This window comes from Canis lupus, chromosome 4 (genome assembly GCF_011100685.1).
Source record: "Canis lupus familiaris isolate Mischka breed German Shepherd chromosome 4, alternate assembly UU_Cfam_GSD_1.0, whole genome shotgun sequence".
NCBI classification, from domain to species: Eukaryota; Metazoa; Chordata; class Mammalia; order Carnivora; family Canidae; genus Canis; species Canis lupus.
In genome coordinates this window covers 23,181,435-23,201,988 of record NC_049225.1, presented here as the reverse complement: position 1 = coordinate 23,201,988, position 20,554 = coordinate 23,181,435, and the positions used below count along the sequence as shown (strand labels likewise).

At 56.6% G+C, this 20,554-nt stretch overlaps 1 protein-coding gene across 5 annotated transcripts in view; it reads right to left on the bottom strand.

Moving 5' to 3' along the window:
* The window catches only part of CDH23 (cadherin related 23), a 365,507-nt gene that overhangs the window by 104,545 nt on the left and 240,408 nt on the right, over positions 1-20,554 (bottom strand). For all 5 annotated transcript variants that reach the window (XM_038534255.1, XM_038534260.1, XM_038534256.1 and 2 more), the window contains exons 18-24: positions 16,930-17,002; positions 15,088-15,204; positions 11,395-11,507; positions 10,115-10,222; positions 3,677-3,866; positions 3,219-3,364; positions 767-986 (exon numbers count right to left, since the gene is read on the bottom strand). In XM_038534255.1, coding sequence (XP_038390183.1) covers positions 767-986; positions 3,219-3,364; positions 3,677-3,866; positions 10,115-10,222; positions 11,395-11,507; positions 15,088-15,204; positions 16,930-17,002 — 967 coding nt within the window. The remainder of the gene's footprint in view (positions 1-766; positions 987-3,218; positions 3,365-3,676; positions 3,867-10,114; positions 10,223-11,394; positions 11,508-15,087; positions 15,205-16,929; positions 17,003-20,554) is intronic.

Sequence of the window (20,554 nt, the reverse complement as noted above, 5' to 3'; positions counted from 1 at the left end):
CCCCCCTGCTTTGGCTCCTTGTTGTGATAAGACCAGGAGAAATGATCAGCTTGTGCAGGACGTGGCTTCTGCTGAGGTCTGGGGAAAAATCCTCCGGGGCCCTCTCTGAGGGGACCGAGCACCTCCTGCCAATCCTGGCACGCAAGTGGGTCCCCAAACTGGCACCAGGAGCCCCCAAGGCAAGCGTGGGACGATGAGAGGACGCCTAGTCACGACTTGGGTTGTGACTAAGGAGGGTAAATGTTTGTACTGAAGCTACCCCGACCCGCGCCAGTCCCGCTGGGGCAGGCAGGAGCCAGGACGGGCGCCGGCCCGTGTGCTGGAGAACAGGCCACATCTGGCCATTACATTCCGCACCTACTTCTCTGTGATTAGCTCCGGCCCTTTGGCCACAGCTCCCATCAACGTCCTTGTTTTGTCCCAGGAATTAAAGACATGACCGGAACAGAGGAGAAACAGTAAGTGGCCTCGGTCCTGCCCAGACAGAGGGTGCAGGGCTCTACCCCTGCCTGCTGGTGACACCTGGGATCAAAGAGACTGTGATCAAAGAGGGTGCAGGGCTGTGGGTCCAGGCCCCCGGGGGTACTGAGGCAGTGGCCGGGCAGGGAGAAGGCTCTGCTGGTGCTTTCGACTTGGTGGAGGCAGAGAAGGTGGTGTTGCACGGCACGGTGGAGGAGGGTGCCCCATTAGCAAGGCACCCTGGACCCATATCGACGGAGACAGCAGGCAGTGGCTCCCCACCCTGCCTGGCACCCCCGGCCCTCACCTCGGATGGTGAGTGTGCTGGTGGAGCTCTTGGTGGGGGTGCCCGCGTCGCTGGCCACGACGCGCAGCTGGTACTCGGCGATGCGCTCGCGGTCCAGCTCGCTGGTGGTGACCACCACGCCGCTGCTGCTGTTGATGAGGAAGTCCATGCGGGGCATGCCCACCTGCATGCGGTAGGACACCAGCCCGTTCAGGCCCTCGTCCAGGTCGATGGCCACCACCTGGGGGAAAGCAGGGGCCATGTGAGGGGTGGGGACGTGAGGAGGGCCCCCTCCTTCCCACTGACCCATGCTGAGCTCTGGCCACACACGGCCGCTTCCCTCCAAGCCTCAGGCCACACCACTGTCCCCGGTGCACCCTCCCAGGTGCTAAGAGGGCAGCATGTCAGAGCTAAAGGCGTCCAGATACATCAAGAGGGTCCAGGATGGGGTGGGGTGGGGATGGCAGTTTCTAGAACAAGAGTCTACCTCCCCATAGCCTTCTCCTTCAAAACGCTCCTGGGCAAGGCCCCCCCACATGGACCCTGGCTGGCTGGGGGCTCCTAGCCCCATCCTGTTAAGCGGCTTCCCGGCTGCTGCGGCTCCAAGAGCCCTTCCACCACGTGTAGCTCCGCTACATAGAACAGTCGGCAGCGCTCTCTCCCCGCTTCGTTAGACAGGACGGCAGAAAAGAGTTTTGAAAAGTCACTTGATAATTTGATTATTGTCTTGAAAAAGTCACTTGAGGCCACGTGTAGGCAAGCATCCTCCCAAATCCCTAACGCCGTTCCCATCTGCACCTCCAGTGCTGATGAGAGCCCTCTTGCCTCGAGACCCTGATACAGCGAAAGTTTCACGGAAGAGGATTTGAGACCTCGGAGAAAATGTGAATTAACAGTCAAAATTAAAGCTTTGGGTTCAGCCAAGACTCCCAGGACGGAAAGACAATGTCAAGGTCATTTAGTCTAATTCACATCCAACAAGCTGGATGGTGTCAAGAGGGTGTCCGCTCAACTTGAACGCTTTCCAGGACGGGAGGCTCACTACTTCTAACCTATCTGCATACAGCTCTAATTCCCGGAGAAAGGTCTCCCACCCCTCCAGCAGGACTCACTACCGGCCCAGGTTGTAGAGGAGACTGGGGAATGCACAGCTCTGGTCAGAGCCCTCTTCCTGTATCGGGGACAGTTCCCAAGCGAGACGCCCCAGCTCCTTGAACCATCTTTCCGTGCCTAAGCCAGTTCCTGTGGGAACTCAGAAGCTGCGCCCTCGGCACCTCCGTGAGCCCCGGAGACACCCTGGGGCTCATTGGCTCTCTCACCCACCTGCCCCTAAGCCACTGGCCGCTGGTCCCTGGATAGCAGCCCCCCCTGCTGGGGGTTTGGGAGAATGTCCTGCTGGACCGATTGCTCCCTGGGACCTTCTAAGATGATTTATCGGCTCTCCTTTCACAGATGAAGAAACTGAGGCCCAGCACGCCTGCAGGGCGTCACCAAGGTTACCTGCTGTGGCATCCTGACACACGACCCTGTCTTCTCCGAGTGAAATCAGGCTAACCCTTTGCTACTGGATCCCGCTGTGTCTCAAGTACAAGCCCTCACAGCAGACACCTGCCGACGAGCGCAAGCGCTGCCGTGATCTCCTGCAGCCCAGGGGCCAGGTGGCTGTACGCGCGTCTGACCGAATTCCCGCAGCACAGCCAGGCAGGTACTGCTACGATCCCCATTTCACAGCTGAGAAAACTGAGGCCCAGCGAGGCGGTTTGCTCTAGGTCCCACAGCACACAAGTGGAGGAGCTGGGGTCCACACTCGTGTCGGTGTACTCCAGAGCCCATGTCCTTGATCACGAGGGCCTTCCAGCATTTCTGAGAGGGCACCATCCTTCCTGAGTGAGCACCTTCAGGACCGACTTGACAGAGGGTGATGGAGCAGGAGGCAGAGGGGCTGAGTTCAAGATCGGGCCCTAGTCCTTCTTGGCCACAGGCACTTGTCAGTCTCCTGCAAAGAGTGCTCCCCGCCGTGTGGAGCTGCTTTGGGGGCTTATGGGAGAGCACAGGAGAGTGGCCTGCCCATGGGGGCAGAGGGCCTGGGCTTCATCCGTCAACCTCTGGGTTCTAGAATCAGCTACAGGCTCAGGGTGTTGAGGGTCTGGGGCCAGACCTGCCTGGCTTGGCCTCCCAGAATTCTTGAAGCTCCCCTGGTGCTCTCCCCCTACCTCTCCAAATCCACCTGTCCTTTAAGACCCAGCTCAAGCCCCTCCTGCTCCTTCAGGAAGCCTTCCATTCCATGTCTCAGAGCACTGGCTCTCCAAGCCTGGCACAGACCGTGTGCTGCCCGGCGGTCTTGGCTGGCATTTCCCCCTCACTGCAACGTGTGCAACATGAGGCTAGGCACCCAGGGGATCCTCTGCCCACTTTTTGGCTGAGGAGGTGAGGGAGACAGACCAGGAGCTTGGGCCAGGAAAGGGAAACTCACCTGGTAGACAGAGACCCCCGCCGGGGTGCCTTCCAGCACCTCAGCCACAGAAGGCAGGTTCTGAAAAGTGGGGTCGTTGTCATTGAGGTCCAAGAGGTTCACAAACACTGTGGCACTGCTGGTGGCTCTCAGGGGGGGCCTGCCGCCTGGGGGTGCCGGGGAGAGGGAAAGAGGGGTGCAGAAGACAAAGGGACAGGGGGAAAGGGGAGTGGGGAGAGGGAGGCAGGCTCAGAGACTTTTCCATCCCAGTGGTCCTTTCAGGGAGCAGCCTGGACCTGGCACCCCCAGACACTTCTACCCTCCACCCCCCCGAGGGTGCTCTGGGAGCTCCAACTGGCAAGCAAGCGATACTCCATTCTTATCATGACACAGGGAGGACACGTCACTGGGAGAGGCCCCCCCGGACCCCGAGAGTTAGGGCCACAGCCAAGGTGTGTGGGGCTGCCAGGGACACATACAGTCGGTGACAGAGACGACAATCTTGCGCATCAGCTCCGCCTCATCGGGGTCAGGGTTCTCCCGATCCAGCATGACGTGGGTGGTGCGGATCTTGCCTGTGCTGCTGTTGAGACTGTAGAACTTGTTGGACGGCTGGATGCTGTACACCAGGGTCCCGTTCTCCCCCAGGTCCGGGTCCACGGCCACCACCTGCCCAGGAGGGGACCGATGCTCTACTGAGCCCAGCCTGGGAGGGCATCTCTGTGCCCCGGGCTGCCTGCACGCACCTGGCGGTGTCCCTCCCTCCCTCCCTTCCTCCCGGCCCTGGCAGGATCCTGGTGGGCAGGCAGGGAGTTCACAAGATGGGCCAGCAGTGGGAGCTCCGAGTCCCTTGGTGTCTTCACCCACTCAGTTTTGCCCTCAGGCCAGTCCCTTTCCCCACTTAAGCCCCAGCCTTCCGATTTGTAGAAGCGGCACCTAGCACACCCCCATGTATAGGGAGCTCTCCACATCTCATAAATGCCAGGCCCTCCGCAGGTCCCATGTCAGCTGCCCTGTGAGGAGGCTCTACAATTAGGTGCATTTCACAGATGAGGCTCAGGGAGGCTCCCAAGGTCTCAGAAGTGGCTCTGGGTCCCTCCAGAGCCCACGCTAGCAGCCGGCAGCACATCTCCATGTCACTGCTTTCCAGACATGTGGGGTAACACGTTCGTGGGCTTTTGGGGGAGTAGGGGGTGACCAGTACGTCCATGATCATGGAATTCTTTGCAGACTAGGAATTCTTCAGGAGGCTGGGGAGGCCTGAAGAGTTTGAACCTTTGGCTGAGCTTCGGAGACAATCTGAAACCCTGGATTAGGGGACGTGGATCTTTCTCTTCAAAACTTCTCTTCCTTCCTTTGGACTTTTTGTGAGTCAGTTTGAAAAGAATTAGGCTTCTGTGACACCAGGAGTGACAGGGCAGGGGAAGGGAGCCATGGACAAGCCTCTCCCCCCTCGCCCCCCTGGTTTAGAAGGTGGGTCTCAGCAAGCTGGGGATGTTGTGGGCGGGGGGGGGGTGGGAAGCTGGAGGAAAAAGGGCACTGCATCTCCCACCTGAGAACGGGGGAGGGTCTTTAACTCTCCAGGCTCCCCACTGGGTTCTCCACTTGTAAACCTCATCCCAGAAATGGGTGCACCTGAGTGCCCACCTAACCCAGGGCGACCCCCATAGCCCATTCTCTTCCCGTCCCCATGCCTGCCTGTCTCCTGCTTTGGAGAAAACCTCTCTCACATCTACCTCCCCCAAAGGGAAAGCAGAACTCAGGGACGCACAAGGCAGACTCAAGGTCACACAGCACCACCATTGAGGCTGCCCCAGCCCCCACCCTGGAGGCCTCCTGGGGTCCCAGGACAGCAGGACCCACCCCTCTGCTCATCCTTTGCCTTGTGCTGCAGAGGTCACTGTGGCACCGGAGGTGGACAAGATCAACGGGAGGGGGTGGTGACCGCAGTCCCCAGGGCCGCATCAGGACTGTGTCATTCTTAACGCCAGGACACTGGGCGATGACAGCCTGGCCTCGTCAGCTCCTTCATCTTACTTGATGTGGGGCCTTTTGTGCTTTGGCAGCAGAATCTGTCCCTCCTCTGGCTTAGTCCCCAGCTGGACGTGTCTCCGGGGCCACCAGACCAGAACAGACAGATGGGCTGCCCTGGCTGAGGGCCCCCATCTACCCCTGGGCCCGGAGTGGTCAGGGAGAGAGGCCAGGGCTGGTGCTGAGTTCTGCAGAGGCTCCTTCTGCTTCAGAGGGGTGGGAGGGGAGTGGGTGTGCCCGGCTGCACCAGGGGGCAGGGCTGGGGGGCAGGCCTGAGGGGCCCTCGCTGTGCTGTGGGGCAGGTCACCTTAGTTTCCCCAGTCTCTATAGAGGGCACCCCACGACCCCCACATCGACACCAGGAGGCAGGGCTTTTAGGCACTCTAGGTGTCACTTCAGCCAGGCAGAGTCATCCTGCTGACCGGCAAGCCTTGCGTTTCTACAGAGCTTCTCTCTAGAGGAGGGGCGGGGCGAGGTTTTAATCCTCACTTTTCTGGATGGGGAAACTGAGGCACAGCACAGTTAAAGGAGCTGTTCCAGGCTAGCAGCTTGTTGCGGACCACGCGGAGATCAGTTTTATGTGGTGGGGCAGGGGGTGGGCTTCTCCCCTCCTCTCCCTGCCCCTTGAGTGCATATGCCTGAGGGTGCCTGGGGTGGCTGCTTCTGCAGGACCCTACGTGGGGGCTGGGCCCCGGCCTCCACCTCTTGGCCCACTCCCTGGCGGGGTCGGGGCACGGGAGAGGGCAGCCAGCTCAGGCCCCTCCTGCAGCCTCCCCGCTGGGCAACTGTGTAGAGTCTCACCACTTCCCCTCTTCATTTCCCATGTCACGCTCTCATTTTTCTCCTGGCCTGACAGGGAATAATTCTCTCCCTCTCCCCTCTCTTATTTTGCTGGAGGGCTTTGAAAGGCTCTAAATCAATGCCCATCAGCCAGGTCCTTGAAGGAGCCTGCAGCAGCTAGGAGGGAGGGTTGGCCCAAAATCTCCTTTGCACATAGAGAAGGACCAAGCTGCAAGCTCCTGCCCGTGGGGGCGCAGGCCCTGGGCACACCCGTGTGCACACTGACCCACACGCCCAGATAGCTCCTGGCCCACCAGGATGCAGGTACATACTTGTCTGCGCGCAGCTCTGAAAAGTCACCTGCGTTTGAGAGACTGGTGGGTCACACAGCCTAATCTCCCTCTGACAGGGAAGACCGGGCCTGACCTTGCAGAGCTGGGGGGCTGGGGGAACTGGGGAAGAAGAGTCACCAAGCCCCTCAATGACCAGCATTTGCCAATTTTTAAATTCTTAACAATGCACCTGGCACCGAGCTAGGCGCTGGGGTTCAAGAGCAAACAAGACAGGTATGGTTCCAGCAGGGGAGGCGTGGTGACCATAGCTATCCTTAATCTGCCACTCACCATTTGGCTTGTCAAGTACGAACCACACGTCTATCAGGTGGTTGGTACTTACCGGCCACATTTTCTAGGTTAAGACTGGAGCATAGAAAGGCGAGGTGACTTGCCTAAGGTCACACAGCTGGTAAGGGATGGGGCTGGGATTAGACCCTAGACATTTTGAGACCAGACGCTGCCCACTAAATCACTGAGCTACACTGCCTCCAAATAAGCAAGGAACCTAATAAAGAAACACCGATGTGGGATCGGCTCTGGAAGACACAGTATAAGAGAGCGAGCAGAGTTACTTTAGGCAGGGTGGTCAGGGAGGGCCTCTTCAAGGAAGCGGCATTTTAGGCTGGGAAAGGTAGAGGAGAAAGAGGCAGCCAGGGAAAAGCAGGGTGGGGGGTAGAGGGAGAGGCATGCTCTGCAGGGGCTTGTGCAGAGGCTCTGAAGAGTTTACTGGGTTCGGAAGGTTGAGGCTGAAAGGCCAGCATGCATGGTGGGGGTACTGAGGGTGGGAAGGGTGGTAGGGGACACGCGTCAGGAGGTGGCAATCTCTATGCAAACACAGCCTCCTCCCTGACGTCACCCAGAGGTGTGACATCACACCACCCCCAATTCCCTTTCCCCATCTCGGCCACAGCTCCCGCTTCACCTAGGGCCACCATGTGGCCTCAGAAGGCTTCTCAGGGGCCCCAATGTGTACCCACATATAAATGCCCACATGCCATAAAATTTAACCAAATTTATCTCCCCCAAAGGGAAAGCAGATCAGGGATGCATAAGCAAGACTCAAGGTCACACAGCATCACTCAATGGGTCACATCACCCATTCCAAGGCATTCCAGAGAATTCTGAAAATTCTTAAGAATTCTAGAAAATTGGGATCCCTGGGTGGCTCAGTGGTTTAGCGCCTGCCTTCGGCCCAGGGTGTGATCCTGGAGACCCAGGATCGAGTCCCACATTGGGCTCCCTGCATGGAGCCTGCTTCTCCCTCTGCCTGTGTCTCTGTCTCTCCCTCTCTGTGTGTGTCTCTCATGAATAAATAAATAAAATATTAAAAAAAAAGAATTCTAGAAAATCGAACCTACAATTTGTCCTTAAAATGCGATGAAATTTTTCCAAACACTAAATTTCATAATTGCTGAAATTCTCATAATACATTTGGTAGATGTATGCTATAACGAGTTTTAATTTTGACTTTGCCCTTTTCTGAACTTCTGAGTCATGACATTTTTTTTTTCAGCTCTTGGTCACTGAAATGCTTGAATCCCCACTGGGTAGCCGCCCCACACCTGGGGAGGAATGGCCCTGACAAGCCTTTACTGAGTGGTGGGGTCACATGTCTGTCTCCCCCAGAGGTAAAAGTGGGGCAGTTCCATCTGGTAAGAACTGTGGCTTTGGGACTCCTGGATGGCTCAGTGGTTGAGCGTCTTTCAGCTCAGATCATGATCCTGGGGTCAGGAGATCGAGTCCTGAATCAGGTTCCCTGCAAGGAGCCTACTTTTCCTTCTGCCTAGGTCTCTGCCTCTCTTATGAATAAATAAAATCTTAAACACACACACACACACACACTTAAAAAAAATAAAAAAGAACTGTGACTTTAACACAGGTGAGATGGGAATCAGTGGTGGGTTCAAACAGAAAAGTGATGGGGGAAATGGAGGGGAGCATTGCTACCCTCTGTACCCCCGAGCTTGGCGAGCAGGGGGCCTGGTACACAGCAGGTGCCCACTATACAAGGTCTGGTGAGGTTCCGGGAAAGCGATGAGGCACTGGGTAGCAGGCTCTGGTCCACTGTGCACACCTGCTAGTGGCTCAGAAGGCTGTGAGGAAGGCTGGAGGCCAGAGAGGGCCGCTGGGGACTAGGTTTGGGAAATGCCCAAGGCCAAGTGCAGCCCCCATCCCGCAAACCTCTTTGTCTGGCAGGTGGATTCTTCAAAAAAGGCATCCCCTGGCTGGTATCACATGCAGCCACTTCCTCCCATGCAGGACACCTGCCTCACTTGCCCCTCAGTTACTCTGGGAGGATTTTCTCAGAGACATAAAGGAAAGGTAAGAATTGACCAGACAGGTGTTCCAAGGTAGGCTCTTTTGGGGTCCCTGGCGGGAGTTGGTTGGCCAGAGCCCAAGTGCCCACGAGATGGCAGCAGAGAGTTCCCACAAGATCTGGAGCCGTAGAGAGAGCCGAGGAACCGGCATAAGGTAGTGGTTTCCGCAGCTGGCCCCAAGCTTGAAAGAATCCTTCCAAAGGGGCCTTTGAAAAACCAGATTCCAGATCCCTGACCCACTCCCTATTGGAATCTCCGGGATGGGGACCCACCCACAGCTGAGAGCCATTCAAATCTTGAACACATGGAACCGTGGCCCTACTGGCTGTGGTTGGTGAGGGGTCCAGGTGGGGTGGCTAGGCCTCACCAGGGTGGGGCAGCCTTCCTGGAGAGCTGGATGTGAAATAACCCCTGTCTTCTCCCATCCCACCCACGTTCTCCAGCCCCTCAGGACCTGAGCCACCTGCCAGGGCACCCTGAGCCAGCAGAGATGTAGCGCTGGGCCAGGTGGTTTCCAAGTCAGACAGACCTGGGTTCAAGTCCTGGTGCAACCTCTTACTAGCTCTGGGACCCTGCTCAAACCCCAAGACCCAGTTTCCTCCATAGTACAACGGGAGCCATGAGTCCCACCTGCCCCGTGAGATCATAATGAGGCTAGGAGAGAATTCATGAGAAGCCCCTGGGCAGTGCCCAGCACATTGCAGGCATTCAATACCCGGGGTTACCGTGAACTATCAGGTTCATGGCCCTCACGGCTGGCTGAGGGGCTCTGGAGCTGGCTCCTGGGGATAAGCCACCTCAAATGAAGCCAGGTGGGGCACAAGCGTGAGGTGAGGAGAGGACCTCACAAATGTGAACCCCAGAGCAGATCAGGTGTGGTGCTCAACCCTGGCTTTCCTCATCTTCCCCAGGATTCTGGCTCTATTGCGGTCTCCTGAGACTTTGGCCACGTCTCCCCTGCTCCCCACTCTGAGTCCTCCCCCTGCTTGCAGCACTCTGAGGTATGTGCACGCAGCACGCACAGGGGCCCCGGACCAACCTGGAATATTCCAGACCAGAAAATCCCTGGGTGAACTTCCAACACCCCTCCACAGTGACAGAAACAGTGAAGGAAAGGTGGGGGGACAGAGCCTCCTTGCTAGGGGAGGGTGGCGGCCCTCCTGTGGGCACACGCTGAGTCCTGGGGGCTCGGGCAAGCACGGGCACTAGATCGTGCTCCCTTTGATAAAGCCTGAAGCCCACTGCCTCTGAGGACTGGGTGAGGGCTTCCCGCCAGCCTCTGATTACCTTCCGCCGTGCAAGAGAGCTTCTGGAAGTCTGCTCCACAGGCTGGCTCAGAGGGAAACATTAAGTCTATCAGTCCTACGTGGACCAGCCTGTAGGGCGACCCACACAGGAACGGCGGACACCCTAAGAAGGGCAGCTCCAAGTTCCGCTGCCCGCCCCCCCTTACCGTGGTCACGTCAGAGTCTGGAGGGGTCATCTCCACCAGGTTGATGTAGTAGGGGGCATCCTTCCAGGTGGGGTGGTTGTCATTGATGTCCAGGAGGGTGATGTTCACCTGTGAGGTGACAAGGGGCAGAGGGGGAGGCACCGGGATGAGCTGTGCAGGGGCAGGGCCCAGGAGAAGGCACACTCAGGTGCCCATGGGGCATCTCAGCAGGGATCCCATGGGCCCCACCCACTTTGGGGGCTCTGGAGACACCGCCTGGGCTTGCTAGGACAGGAGGGAGCCAGGTCCCTCCAAGAGGATCGAGTTTAGGTGCTGTCCCATCAGGAAGCGGACGGAGGAATGAAATGACCCTTGAAATTCTTCCTGTAACCCAGGCCTTCTCTCACCCATCCCAGGCTTGGTGGAAGGTGACCGACAGGGTGGGGGGCCTGGTGGGATCCCTTGAGATTCCGTCAGTCTCAGCCACGAGCCAAGCAATTTCCCTGCTCACCTGCCACCCAGGTAAATTATTTATGGGGATCAGAATCCTATTAGCAGGGGCCTCCCGGGACTGAACGGGGTTCTGGGGATTTTTCTGCCAAGCCCCTGTCTGAGCGATACTGATCCCAGCCTCCCTGGCCAGGTGAGGATGGGGGTTGGGGAGGTCATGCAGCGAGGTCAGGGAGGCCTCCCGAGGGAGAGCCCGAGGAAGCAGGTAGGATCAGGGAGCGGAGGCAGCTAGGGTGACCCGTCAGCGGGTCTTCTGCTTCTCACTGCGTCCACCCCGGTCTCTTCTGCAGCCCAGAGCTCAGTCAGGACCCTCGGATGTCCTTCCACTAGCTTCCTATAGCTGAGGCTCATTGGTGGGACAGCCGTGCATGGGGGTTCTGGGCCGATAAGAGTCCTACCTACTTACAGTAGGGAAGCCTCGGGATCCTTTCTCAGCACCAGGCTTAGGGGTGGCCAGGGTTAGGGGCCCCGTTTCCTGTTCTGAGCCCCTCTTTCTGGCAGGGATACCTGCTTCTTCTAGGAGCCCCAAGAGAGGAACGCATGCCTTTTACTTGCCCAGCTGGTCTTCTGGGGACAGGGGAGGGACATTTGTCCTTCCTAAGTCCCCCACGCCCCAGGTGGGAATGCCTTTCTTCCCCATAGCTGCCGTGGCTCCAGGGCCACCCCTGGCTGACAATGACTTGGTAACTGCCACCCTCGGCCCTCTCCCACCTCCTCACGCTGCCTCAGGACACAGATGCGCCCTGCAGGTGGGCTGGGGAGCAGGGGTCACGGGGGGCGTGGGCACTCACGGTGGCAATGCCAGTTTTCTGGTTGTGGCCCACACCCCCGTCCACTGCTCTGACGATGAGGATGTATTCAGACTTGGTCTCGCGGTCAAGCAGGGAGGTGGTGGTGATTTCGCCTGCAGGACAGAGGGTTGGGGTGGGAGGGGGAGAGAGCAGAGATGTCTGCACCAGCTGGCGGCGTGTGTGCAGGTGTGTGTTCACGTGTGTGTGCGGGTGCTGGGGGTGTGAGGTGGCCCTCATGAAGGGAGGGGGGGTGGCACCCAGGCCCTGGGAACTGGAACCCCCAATGTAATAACCCCACGTTAGGGAAGTACTTTTGAATGTGCGACCATCTAGGCCGATGATGGGGTTAGGGGCTAGGGAATAGGGCGAAAGCACCCCAGCCCCAAAGACCTCTTTTTTTAGACTTCTGACGTTATCTTACTGACTCTGTCACTTGAGACTCGTTACTTAAGTCCTCCATGCCCCAGTTTCTCCATCTGGTCAAAAGGGCAAGGTGATAGGCACTGCCCCAGAGGGCTGTCCTGGGATTAATTTGGTCGACATCACTGAAGGCTTAGAAGAGCGCCTGGCCCTGTTTATTGAGATAGTCACAGAAACACAGGGACAGCACTGAAACATGTGATGTGTCTTACACACGCTCACATGGCGACTCGTTACTGGATGAGACAACCTATAACACACGGAGAATAGTTATGATTTCCTCAGTGACCCTGTAACATGATTCTATGGCCTTGAGGTTTTTTTCGTTTTTTTTTTTTTTTTAGTGTATAAATGGGTTATTCCCTTAAATGCAAACATTTAAAACTGGCCGTCTATCAGCCTGGTTTTGGCTTTTCTTTCTATTTCGGTGTAACTGAAACACGGAGGTCACTTTGGTAAAGATGTGCAGTGGTGTGCTGGTGTTTGATAATTAGCTCCCCAGAGCAAGCACCAAAAAAACAAAAAACAAAAAACAAAAACAAAAACAAAAAAACCCCAAAAAAGGCATTTCCTGATTTCCATGGTGTAAATACTCCCACCAGGGCCACTTGGTTCGTGGAACAAGGAATGGGGGAGATGCTTGAATTTGGCTCTCAGCAGCAGGTGTGAGCTGGTCTGTGCCAGCCTCAGTACATGGTGGCAGGCAGGCCGTTTCCCTCTGACGTGCACCATGGGAAAGAGCTAGGCTTTGAAGACAGCGAGACCCAGATCCGAATTCCAATTATGGCCCTTTCTACATGTTTGGCCTTGGAAAAGTTACTTAATTTCTTTGAGCCTCAATTTTCTCATCTGTAAAATGGAGATTAGTATGCCTTTGAACCAGAGGTCTTGTGAGGATTAAATGATTCACAGAGCTGTAGGTAAAGCTCCCAGCATGCAGAAAATGCTTACTGCCCTCCCACAGACTGTGAGAATCCCCCAAGGCAGGAAAAACTGCATGCCATCCTTTATTTATTTTTAAATCCCCCTTGCCTGAGCTGTGCCACCTGAGGCAAGTTACTCAACTTCTCTGTGCTTGGTTTATTCTATCACACAACAAGGGAGCTGGACCAGATGGCCTCACATTTCTCTCCCTGTCAATTTGGCCTGTCCTCTGGCCTGCACAGGGCTGAACAGGGAGCTGAGGGGTGGGGTGGGGACAGGTCAGTGAAGGCACTAAGGCCAGAAACAAAAGACTGGCAAAGGTCTGCCCACCAAGCCCTATTCCTTGCTGGGGTGGTGTCGATTAATTGGCAGGGCGAGGAAGAAATTAATCTCTAAAAAGTTTTAAACGTGAACTTGTCGGCATGATAGATAGCTCCTCCTGTCTGGGAAATTAGATCCAATTAAGGCCACCTTTGTGGAGCAGGCCTGGCTAATTTTACCGAGGAACTCAGAGGAAAACACTTACACCTTCAGAGCTGAAGGAGCTGTGTTAAGGCAGCAAGAAAATGTCCCTGCCATTATTAAAGGCTCCAGGGTGGAGAGGTGGTCCCCGGCTGGGGAGGCAGCCGGGTGCTGAAAGGTCAGTGCGCCCATCACTAAATGTGGGCAGCAGCATGCGGCTCTAACGTGGCTTATAGAGTCTAACATTTAAAGTTTGGGCTCTGGAGTCAGAAGTTCAAGCTCTCCAAGTCCTTGATCAAGTTACTTAACCTCTCCTGTGGACCAGTTTTATCAGCTGGAAGATAAGGGTGATGCTAGCACCGGCCTCAGAGTGGTGAAGGCGGTGAACTGGGGTGCTGCTGGTCTGAGCACCTGGCTCATGTTAATGAACGGTATTCTTTGGAGTCCCCTGGAAATGCGGGCTCACGGCGGGCAGAGGCTCCTGAGAGCAGGGAGGAAGGCCCTTCATTCTGTCCGAGGTGGAGTGAGAGGCTCAGGATGGCTCTGGACAAGTTTAGTCTTGTACGTGTCAGTACCATCTGCTCCCCTAGCTTCCAGGAAAAGGGGATGAAAGAAAGCCTGAAGGCAGACTTGGATGGGATACAGGCTTGGGGGGGGGCAAGGGCATGGATCACAGGAAGACTTAATGCCCCACGCCCCCAGGTCATCTGTAGCAGGGGCGGCCAGAAATGACTTCCCTAGGCTTCCTTCCACCTAGGTGGGGCTATTGCCTGGTCCTGGCCAATAAGACATGGACAGAAGTGATGCCTGTCATCTCCAGGCCTGGCCCATACACACCTCCTTAGCACTCCAGGCTCTCTTCCCCTCTGCAGTGACCTTGGAGCCACAACATGGAAGGTGCCTGGGTCCCAGAACTGCCACGTGCAAGGCCATCCACTGAACAAGGCATTGAGCCACTGTGTGTGTTAGAATTTCTGTTGTGTTGCATCACTGAGATTTCATGGTTGGCCTGCTTGGCGCCTCTAGTGCCCTTACCTAAGAGAGCAACAGGTATTTAGAAGCGGGGGCCTTGCGTGCCCACTAAGTGGACCAGGAACCCCAGGAGGGCAGGCCATGTCTGAGTCCATCCTGTGCCCCAGCACCTGGCAGAGAGCAGGCCCCTACCAACACCCAAAAGAATACATAAATGAATAACCAGGGGCCTCTTATTCCTTCCCAGCTTCTGACCTGGGGTCTCTTGTTGTTCTTTTCCTCCCCATTCCCCTCCCAGCTTTAAGAGAGAGAGATCTGGAGAGGCGCACATGGAAAAGGGGAAGAAAGGTGAGAGCTCTATGGACTGAGCAGGGATGTGGGCCCCTGGGCGAAAAGACCAGAGAGAATGATGAGGGAGACGTAACTGTGTTAGCACGTACTGTGTGCCAGGGACTGCTCTATCACGTCCTATAATAACTCATGTGATCCACACTACACCCCTGACATGACCATCCTCATTCTGCAGGGGGAAATCAAGGCACATGCTGTGTTAAGAGGAGCCAGGGTTCAAGAAAGAGGTCAGCGACTGAGGGAGGGGGGCGCATAGGCTTGAGGAAGAAATCCCCCATCGGGTGGTATGTCAGCCAGCTATTTGTAGAACGGAACACGTTTTAAACATCACAGGGCTCCTCACCACTGAAAGCCATCCTCTAATGGACACGTTCATGTTCCAATTTTTTAAGGGGGTAAGGTCAGTAATCACACTCAAGTTAATGTGTCAGGGATGCAAGCAGGTGCTCAAAGCTGGCATGCTCCAAACGAGGGCTTCCTGGGGAAGGGAGCGAGGACTTGGCTCAGGGGCAGGTCCCGGGCTGGGCACGGGGAGCCACGGAGGGCCAGGACGAGGGCTCTCACCTGAGCGGGCGTTGATCCGAAACTGGGAGGAGCCCTCCAAGGAGTAGATGATGGACTCCTGACCGTACTCCCGGGAGCGGTCCAGGTCCGTGGCGTTCAGGAACAGCACTGTGGCTCCTTCCAGGAGACAAACGGGTGGGGGTGGAGAGGAGTGCTCACCCCAGGCTCTCAGCCCCAGGCCCTGGAGGAGCAGGACCTGGGACCTCCTGCTGACCAGCCTTCAGGGGGCAGGAATCCTGCCACAGGGACACCCAGGGCTGAGAGCGGGCTCAACCACCAGAGCTCCCCGGACTGCATGGGGACAAGGCTCCATGGGAGGGGGTCCCGGAACCTGGGGTGGGTTACACCTGCAGCTGTTGGCACCTCCCCTGTCTCCCAGAGAGCGTACCACTCCTCTCCCCCTACCTCTCTCTGCCTCTCACCAGAGAAAATACACTCAGACTGACCAGCTTTGACTTTGAGTCAAAAAGAAATGAAGCCCTATATTAAATTATTCCACCTTTATTGTATTCAATTTTGGTTCTTATTTCATCTTATTCACAAGGGGGAATTTATAAGGGTTTTTATTTTCTCTTTAATGTCTAGTTAAGGCCCTCACCTTCATGTCCATCTCTGTAAAACGCTGGGTCAGGGTACCAGCCTTTCCAGTTGCCCTCACCAGCCCCTGAGAGTGGCCTGTTCCAAGGCCATGTGTGCTGGGCTGTGGGCTACAGCCCCCTCCTGTGCCCCACCACCACCTAACTGCCACACTGAGGAGGCTCAGCATGTGGGCTTCTAGAGTCATGGCACCTGGGCTGGATTCCTGGGGGACCTCTGGCAACCAAGCCTCAGCTTCTTCCTCTGTGAAATGGGTCTCGCTATAAAGCTAGCTTGTGGGGTTGTTGGTAAGGCTCCTAGGGGAAGGCATGCAGGGTGCAGGCTCCCCGCAGCTTGCACTGAGACACAGTTGGGGAATACCATTGCATGGATAAATCAACAGTCCCAGCGGTATAAGGGCCCAGGCAGGGGGCTGTGAGACAAGCCATTCTGGCCCCTTCCAGGCAGTGTGAGGCCTCTGACTCTCAGTCTTACCCTGAGCACGGGGACAGGTACATGGGCCCCGACACACCCTTTATCCAAGCACAAAGTGGAAGAGGATCACGTGCCATGATGAAGGCCTCTCCTAAGCAGAGGCCATGGGGATGGTTGGGGAATGCAAGGGGTTGCTTCAGCAGTGATACTCTCCAGGGGATGCCTGACTGGGACAGGGAAGGGTGGGCTGGGCACAGCCTGGCACCCACCCAAGAAAGTCATCAGACACCAGGAAGGCATCTGGAGGCTGTCTTGAGAAGGCCCCATGGTGCCACACAAGGTCACCCTCCAGACAAGTCCTGATATGGGAGTCCCCCCAGCATATGGAGGGACTTAGCTGGCCCTGGATGTAAGGGTGAGTGGTCAGCCTGCCCCAACGACAGAGTGGGTCCCCTGGGACCTGAACGTGGAGCTGGTGGTCCTGGGTCTGCAAGCTGGACCCTGCCACCAGAGACATGGCCCTTCTTGCTCTCACATAGGAACCTAGGCCATCCTTCAGGCCCGCCTCTGGCCACTGTGGCCTCACAGCACGGTAACCCTGTACTCTCCGTACACTCTTGTTTGACCAAGGTTGTTCCGTTTTTGATGGGTGGCCACTCTCCCCGCTGCTAGACTGTAGCTGAAGTACCCGGCGGAGCGCCTGCACGTAGTAGGTGCTCTGTAAAAAGCCACTGGCTGGCAGACAACTGGACCTCTTCAAAGGCTCCCTCACTGGTCACAGTGTGTCTGCTGGCTTCCCGCCTTCCCACCCTCCCCGGCCCGGGCCCCTACCTGCCATGATGTTCTCCACCACGGAGACGAAGTAGGCAGGCTTGCTGAAGGTGGGCGGGTTGTCGTTCTCATCCTGGAAGGGAAACAGACGGGCTGTAGGAGCAGGGAGGCCGTCAGGGCTGGTCAGCTGTCCAAGGGGAGGCTGGGCATGGCTGGCACCGAGGAGCTTTGGCCTCGCCAGGGTGTCACGACGGGGCCGGGGCGCTCCCCTGGCTGGGCTACAGTTGGAGGAGGGAGGCCAGGCCTTGGTGGGGGGAGACTCGTAAGGGTCAGGAAGATGGAGAACGAAGGGAGCAGGTGCAGCGGTCCTAACTCCCAGCTTCCCTGCTCTCCCGTCCGCCATCCAGCGCAGCTCCAAGCTTACTCCTGTTCTGTGCTCAGCTCGTCATCCTCCATTCTGTGGGGCGGGGGGGCCCCGAAACTTCCCTCCCGGCTACGCCATTTGATGGTGGAAGGTTCTAGGACCCTCCCACCCCTGGAAATGAAGGGAGGAAGGAGCACCCCAGCCCAGGAGGTGCTGAAGTGCGTGGTGGCGGGCAGGCAGGCAGGGTCTGGGTCAGGTGGCTCTCAGAGCCTGAATTCCAGGCCCCTCTGCACACACCAGAACGTGGCTCCTCCACCCCTGGGGCAAACCCTGGCCCAGAGCCCAGCACCTCTAGTTCTCGAGCAGCCCCTCGTCCTGCCCAGCCTTCACCAGAGACCGGGTTAGAGGGACAGTGGCCAGGGCACAGCCTCGGTCCCTTCCCGCTCCCCCGGGCTCCTCCGTCTCCCTCTTCCACGGTCAGGGGCGATTTCTGTACCCCTTAAGCCTCTGTTCCTCACTCACTGCTTCTTGTAATCACTCAACACCAATCTCTTCCTGTTCGCCCCTTGGAGGAAGCCCCAGTGGCCCACCTGACCCCCGCCTTCCCTCCTTTCCCTGGGAGCCCTGGCGGGGGTGGGAGGGGGCGCAGTGTGTGACCCCGGGGTGGGGGTGGGTGGATCTCTAGGCTACTGCGTTCCAGGCACATGCTCCCGGGCCTCATTCCCTGCAGAACTGGGAGCTCTTTGAGTGGCACGCTCCTGGAGAAGCCCCTTTTGCTGGAGTCACTTTGGAGCCCAGCGGCGATGCAAGAGAGGGAGGCGTGACAGCTGGCTGTCCACCCCCTGGGACTCGAGAATCCCATCCTGCCGGACTGTGGGTGCCCAGGGAGGCGTGCTGCTCTTCTTCGGGGCTGCACCCCGCCCCCCCCCCCAGAGAACCAGCGGTGTGAGGACTCGCAGGACGTCCAGTGCCCCCACAGCGGGCCTGGGCGACCCCGGGTGCAGGCGAGGGCCCCATGTACGCATATACTTAAGCCTTCTGCTTGGCTGCGCGAGACGGCGCCGAGAATGTCAGTGACAGAGCACGAGGCAGAAACTTATTAGCAGTGATATTTCCCCGGATCCTGGCACTGCATTCACTATTAGTTCTAATTCAGCGGCTCCCTCTACAAAAGCTTATTGTCCCCTAATGGGAAATCTACAAACCGCGTTTGACTTCTTTATTAAAAACCAACAAGCGGTGGGTGAAAAGGAATCACCTGGCCCCTCCCGCCTGCCCCCTCTTCCTTCGGGAGCCTGGTGGCCCTATCTGCCCTTCCCCACCCCTAACCGATGCCACAAGTGCTGCCGTGAACTACTCATCTTCGCTGAGTGCCCCCCCCTCCCGCCCCCTCTGTTGAGAGAAAATCCCTTTGGTGGTCGGAGGAGGCAGCTTAGCCAAGTGACAGCTACTTAAAAATCACCCACGTGCAAAATCAACCCAAAGGCGGTGACCTTTTCAAGTGTGGTCCTTAGACACAAGTGACTACACCATCCCGAAGCCCTGCTTAAGAGAGGATGTTCACTCACAGCCAAGCTGGCACCTGTCTTTGTTGCCAGCCTCCCCCCCACCCCCCAACCCTGCACTTCATCCCCTCCAGGGCCTCAGAGCACACCTGGAAGGAAGTTGTAGGGCCCTTGCTGGTCTGTATGACAGCTTCGAGGAAACTTGAAAATGACCCTTTCTGCTGGGTTCAGGTAGCTCCAGGCCGAGTGGATTCCTGCCCCCACCCTCACCCCCGCACACAGAGACCCTGCTGTCTGGCTTCAGGGAGGGAGACTAAGGCTGCTGACCACTCTTTTATTCACAGTGAATGAAATGTTAGTTTGGCTCCTTGGCCACCCTCTTCCCACTTTGCTCTGGAGAAGCTGAGGCAAAAGGAGAAAGAGGCCCTTTCTGGGTTCCTTCACTGAGCCACAGGTTGGGAAGCTGGGATTTGGGGTATTCCCTGGGTTTTAAGATTCCATCAGGGCAGACCTTTGAAGGCCTTGCTACTCAAAGTGTGGTCCCCTGACCTGAAGCAGCAACAGTGCCTGGAGCTTTGTGGGAATGCAGAGCCTCAGCCCTTGCTTAGACTCACTAGATAAGAATTTGCATTTTAAGAGGATCTCCAGGAAAAAAAAAAAAGAAGAAGAAGGAAGAAGAAGGAAGAAGGAAGAAGAAGATGATCTCCAGGAAATTCACACAATCCTTGAGGGGTACTGGTCTCAATCGGTCGCAGATAGGGATTTCCAAGGTTTCAGGTGTAGTGGAAAGTGGAAAGAATGCGAACTCAGGAGTCAGACAGGTCAGGGTTCAAATCCTAGCTCACTAGGACTGGAAGCAGGTTCAAGTGTCACTTACCAGCCAGCAAGTGAGGAAAGCGCTGGTAATCCTGGACCTGTAATGTTCCCTCATCTGTAGCATGGGATTGGGAGAGACTGCGTAATGTTGGAAGCACCTGACATGTTATTGGAGGAAATTTTAGGAAATTTCAGGAAATTTTAGTTTCCATTTGGCCAGTTCTGCTTGTCCATCCCTGGGCTGGTGTAGAACACCTCAACTTATTTCCCTACACCTCCCCTATTCTTACCCTCTCCCTCATCCGCTTCCCCCATATTTAGAGCACGTTCTTTGTCTGGCTGAGTTCTCTGGAATTCCCATTTGCACCACAGGCAGCCTGGTGCAGGGATGCTGCCGACGGTATGGAAGTTTGTCTTATCAGCTGTGACGGTAGCCAACATTACAGGTGCCAGGTGCCACCTGTGTGATCTCACTTAATCCTCACGACAATATCATGATGCATGATACCATGATTATCCCATTTTGCAGATGAAGAGACTGAGGCTCAGAGGGAGAGAGTTAAGGACCCCAGGTCATAGAGTTAGAGGGTGGCAGAGCCAGGTTTCAAAGCCATACACCTCCCAAACTATGTTCCTTTCTCCATTCTTTGAGGAGGGGGGCAGGTTTCATAGACACCTTCACATCCCTCCAAGATCTGCTGCTGCATCTTGCAGACAAGGAGAACTCACCGTGCCTCAGCGGAGAATACCCGCCGGTTGAAAATGATGGATGGGTCGGTCAGGGTTAGGAGCATGACCGGGACTGGGGGGCTCTTGGGGCTGTTTTTAATCAAGACTGGTAATGGGCCATGTGGAGAAGACATGGTCACAGTTGTCAGGGAATGCTTTCTGGTTCTTTGGTGCCCCCCACTTCAGAAATTAAAAGTGGGGAGCTACGGATAAAAGGCAGGCAGTGAGTGTTTAGATTTCTGTGGCTCTCCTCTTTTCCAGCTGCCCCCTT